Genomic DNA, 4,750 nt, shown 5'->3' on the forward strand with positions numbered 1-4,750 from the left:
ACAGCTTTTGATCCAGCGGTTCTGAGAACTTCTGAGAGAACTGTATACAAAGAATCCCATGCTTAGATAACAAGGGTTCACATTCATAGATTTGAATTCTACCCAAAGGAGATCAAATGTATCAGTTTAACGGCGATATGGAAGAGACGGCAGCTATTAAAATAGGGAATAACTCAAGAGGTCTACCTTTGTGGTAAGAAAACACACACGACACCCTTAAAGTTACATAATGTGATTCCATGTGGGATCTACAGAATCGAGGTTAAGCACAGCATCGATGCAATTCATAGAACCACCCTTCTGTGCCATTTGAAATGCCTACGTGAGCCTGGATGATGAAGGCCGTGGTAAGAAAGAAGAGTCGGTCCTGGATGGACGAACCAGAACCTTGACCCCTTCAGACCAAGTCAGTCTGGCTTCTTCACCCAACACCAAAGCTACGAATCCTCATAATTTCACCCTGGCCCCGAGTACAGGCCAGGAGGTCGGACAGCACTGGCCATCCCTGGTCACAGCGGGAAGGCAGCCCCAGACAAGGGAAGTTCCTTGGCTAACTCCCACGACAAGTGTCTAGAACACTCGGGCCCGAAGATCCATGCTGCCACCCCCAGCGAGCCTTTTCCCCAGCCCCTCCTCCTCTGGGCTATAAACTGGTCTTCAGAGTTTAAGCAAAGCATGAAGCTTGGGGCAGAGAAGAAAAATTCTAGTAGTTTACGGCGTTCAGTAAATGTTGTCATGTGCTCCTTGAGGGATTCTTCTGTTAATTTACCTAACACCCCTGTGGGGATGGGGATGGGGATGGGGATCACCCCCATTTTCCAGAGGGGGAAACAGGCTCCCAAAAGTTCAGTAACTCAGTATTACAGCTAATAAGAGACAGAACTGGGGTTGTAACAAAGCAGCTTGATTTTTGGAGCCCCTCTATTTGACCAGTATCCCCAGACCGAGAAGGTAGAGCGGGCCAGAAAAGAGAAGCCCCTGCCTAGTGTCAAGGCCCCCGGCCTCACTTGTGTGGTTCCCTGTCACAGCTCATGCCCCACCAAGGCCTTTAGAAAAAAGATCGAAAGTCAAGTTTGGACCCACCTACCAGATTATTCGCTCCTGTCACCAGAGGCTGAACCCTACCCCACCCCCCCAACCCCTCCCAACTGCTACCCCTTCCCAGCCTAGATCTACAGGTCAGTCTGGAAAGTTCTTTGTGGCCAAGTCAGAGATGAAGGCCTAGGTCCTACAGGGGCACACGAAAGTCAGCCACACAACCAGCGCTGGTACTGAGCTGTGGGGGGGGCCAGGCCCGCTGTGGCAGCCAGCATCAGGGCCAAGAGGCTGCTGTGTCAGCCCGGGAGTGGACTAGTCTGGCGGGGGGGGGGGGGGGGGCGGCGTGTGCTGAAGGAGGGGAGAGGGAGGCTGGCGGGCCCCAGCATCCTTTAGCGGGAAGCTGAGGCTCAGAGCAAGACTGAAGAGTTCTTTCAAGGCCCCAGGAGCTCTGGGTGCCCCTTCCCCACGGGGAGCTGAGCAGCGTGCTGTGAGAAAGTCAGAACTCCCATGTCTGGGCGACGGGGTCAGGCCTTCACGGGCCATTTCACCCTCGGGGCTCCCCATTCCTACCTACTGGGGCTCGGACTCTGCTGTGATTGTACCCTCCTCTACCCTCGCTTATCTGGTTCTCTCTGGAATGCCGTCTCTCCTTGCTGAAAGGCAAAGTCTCCCGAATCAGCCTTGGGAGACACTGGACTCTCCCCAGGGCGCGGCCCACATTAAGTATTTGTCGAAGAGGTCACCGTTCTGACACGACAGACCTGACACGAAGGAACACGCTTCTGAGACCGAATCTTTCTAGTCGCCACGAATAGCTTTCCACACCCTCTGGGCAGGCTGGACACGGTGCTTTATTGAGCCCAGTCGCCCTCTGTCGCCCTCCTGGAGCTTCTGGGCTTGGCTTGGCTCAGGCCCGCGAAAACCCCGACCCCAAGGACCAGGGCCACAGCCACCAGCAGAAGGACCACCCAGAGGAGAGGCCTCTGGTTAGCGTTCCTGGGGGAGCCTGTGGGAGAGAAGGGGTTTGAAGGCTTGCAGGGCTGAGCGAGGTGCCACCAGACCTTTGTGATGACGCCCGGCAGAGCTGAGGCTGCCCTCCCCCCCGGGTCAGGTGGGCTGTCTTTGCTCAGTTCCCTGCCCCCAGTGCTGTCACACCCCTTCCCGCCTGCGCCGTAGCCGAGCGTCCCCCGGCAGCAACACGCCTGCCGGTACCTGTGGGCCCCAGCGGGGGCTCCTGCCCGGAGGAATCCTCAAAGTCCACTGGCCCTGGAGAGCTCACGAGGTTCTGCGGCCCGGTGGCCGCGCCGTGCGGAGTGTAGGATCGTCGCTGTCCTGGGCGGGGGAGGGGTGGCATCGTGGGCCGGTCTCTGGCCCGGAAGCCAGGAACAGGCCTGGGGCCAGAAGAATGAAGACCGCCCCTCCGCCCTGCCCCAGACTCACTAGCGGGCCTAGAGCTGCACATGGTCGAGCACGTCTCCAGCCCCGAGGGGGAGCACGCAGAGGAGTGGCAGAAGAAGTAAACCTGGTGGGAGGAGAATACGGTCAAGAGCACGGGGCCAGCTTGGAGCCACGGGCAGGAAGCGCCAGACCTAGGAAGCACCCAGAATCCAGGACCTAGGCAGAGTCCGCACTGCTGCCAGCTGTCCGGCCGCCGGGCGGGCTGAGGTCTGGCTGTGTAGACCAAGACCAAAACCACGGCCTCGCCTGCTGAGGGTCAGCGCCAGAACCGTCGTTTCCTAATTTGGAACCTGTGCCTCCCCTCCTTCCCGGTGGCCCAAGTCTGCAGCCGGGTTCCTTGCGGGCAGGCAGCTCGGCCTGGGAGTTGGCCCCAGCCCTCAGCTTCTCCAGCGTGGCCCCGACTGCTGAGTCCCCCGGCAGTGCTGGCCTCCGAGGAGGTGGGGCTCCGCCAGGCAGCCGGGGGACGGGCTATCCCCGCTTCTAGAAACAAAGCCAGGGGCAGCTCCCAGGAGGAGGAGAAGAAGCCGGAGGCGCAGAGCGGAGCTGAGCCAGCCCCCGGAGGCCCAGCCAGCAGATGCGTCTTCATCCAGCAGGCGAGAGGCTCTTGGCTCCCGAGAGGCAGGAGGTAGAGAGGAGAATGAAGCCACCCTCACAGTGCTAACCGGTGACGTCTGTCTGCACCTGGGGTAATAACGTGCGGCTGCTTCGAGATCCAGAGTTGGCTGTATGTAGTCTTGTGAGGGCATCTTTCAGTAGAACAAATTCCATGGAAGCCTAGGGCCTACGGGGTCACTTGTGCATTCTGCAGAAAACTTAAATATGCCCTAAGTGGACCCATTTACCTCCCAGAGAAGTTGAGAGATTATAAACATTCCAAGCAGAATTGAAACGCACGCTTTCTAGAGTCAGAAGCAAAGTCACTCTAGAACACCGTGAACAGGGTGCAGATTTAGGGTTGGTGGCATCCATACTCCGGGTTTCCCTTCCTCCCTCTTGAGTGGTCTGGAGGTGGCCAGGACCTGGCTCACCACCCTCCACGAAGCCCCGTCTGGGGACCTCCGGGGACCCATAGCTTGCAGGGTGCTGGAGGACTTCGGGGACCAGCTTATCCCACGGAACATTCGGGGAGCAGGCATTCCGAGGTACTTCTCACCTGTCCCCTGAGGGCCCTCTGGGAGCCAGGGTCCAGGAGGGCGAAAGTGGTGATGGTGAAGCGCTGGTGGTGTGATGGGAAGGACAGCCCTGCCCCGTCTGAGGCTACCATTCGGGTCCTGTAGCTGTCACCGTCGAAAGGACACCTGAGAAGGAAAGAGGCCAAGGAAGCCGCAGAGGGACCAGGGAGGGGGATGGAGGGAGCCCCCAGGGCAGCCCCAGCCCCCACTGCCGCTCACCCCTCTGACAGGATGGGCCACTGAGGCTGCTGGAAGGGGCTGACGCTGGGAGTGGCCCAGCACTGGTGCAGCAGCAGGACCAGACCGGGGTCTGTCCTGTCCAGGAGCCGGACCTCCACGGACACAGGCTCGCGGAGCAGCCTCACGATGGGGTAGTCCCCCTCCTCGTAGAAGGAGCGGAAAGTCTCATCTGCAGGGCGAGGGACTCGTGAGCCTTGGAGGGCTGTGCGTGGGGACGCGGGGCAGGAAGAGGGCTCCAGGGACTGTACCCGTGGCGATCCGCAGCTGGAACCGCAGGGGGCCAGACTGGATCACGGGGGCCGGCGAGGGGGGTGGGAAGATAGACGCCCGGAGCGGCAGGAAGTCACTGGCGTTGATGGTACAGCGCACGTGAAGCCTGAAGTCCAAGTGCAACAGCACGGGGTGGAGAGAAGACCCAGAGTCAGCATGGCCTGCTCACTTAGTAAACCAGCCGCCAGCTACGTGGATGCAACAACCAGGGCGCGTGGCCCAGCAGGGTGGCTGGACCCCACCGAGCAAGCCGCTAGGGGGCCCTGCGCCCCCCCCCCCCCCACTCACCTGCCCAGGACAGCACAAGCTGGTCACAGATAGCGCCCCAGTGTCACCACTGTGCTTGCAGTGGTAGATGGTGGGCCCTGGGGACTGGGGTCTCTCTCTGGCCTAAGTGACACCACACACTCCCAGTGGGGGGCCCACGTCCGGCCCCCTGGTGTTCTGCTAGGGAAGCGGACCCCACCCTACCCCACCCACCTTCACCTCCAGCTCCTAGGCGCTCTCCCTTTACTTCTGAGAGCGAGGCCCGCGCTCCAGGCCCGCGCTCCAGGCCCGCGCTCCAGGCCCGC

General features: G+C 60.3%; 1 protein-coding gene across 1 annotated transcript in view; it reads right to left on the bottom strand.

Moving 5' to 3' along the window:
- ZP1 (zona pellucida glycoprotein 1) overlaps nucleotides 1-4,750 on the bottom strand; it is a 15,655-nt gene continuing 10,905 nt past the window's right edge. The window contains 7 exon segments of the mRNA XM_040495006.1: nucleotides 1-1,937; nucleotides 1,940-2,044; nucleotides 2,251-2,370; nucleotides 2,479-2,560; nucleotides 3,650-3,794; nucleotides 3,888-4,077; nucleotides 4,157-4,284. Of these exon segments, the coding sequence (XP_040350940.1) occupies nucleotides 1,837-1,937; nucleotides 1,940-2,044; nucleotides 2,251-2,370; nucleotides 2,479-2,560; nucleotides 3,650-3,794; nucleotides 3,888-4,077; nucleotides 4,157-4,284 (871 nt within the window). The 3' untranslated portion in view covers nucleotides 1-1,836.

The sequence above is a fragment of the Herpailurus yagouaroundi genome, unplaced genomic scaffold, assembly GCF_014898765.1.
Source record: "Herpailurus yagouaroundi ecotype Mexico unplaced genomic scaffold, PumYag 187, whole genome shotgun sequence".
Lineage (NCBI taxonomy): Eukaryota > Metazoa > Chordata > Mammalia > Carnivora > Felidae > Herpailurus > Herpailurus yagouaroundi.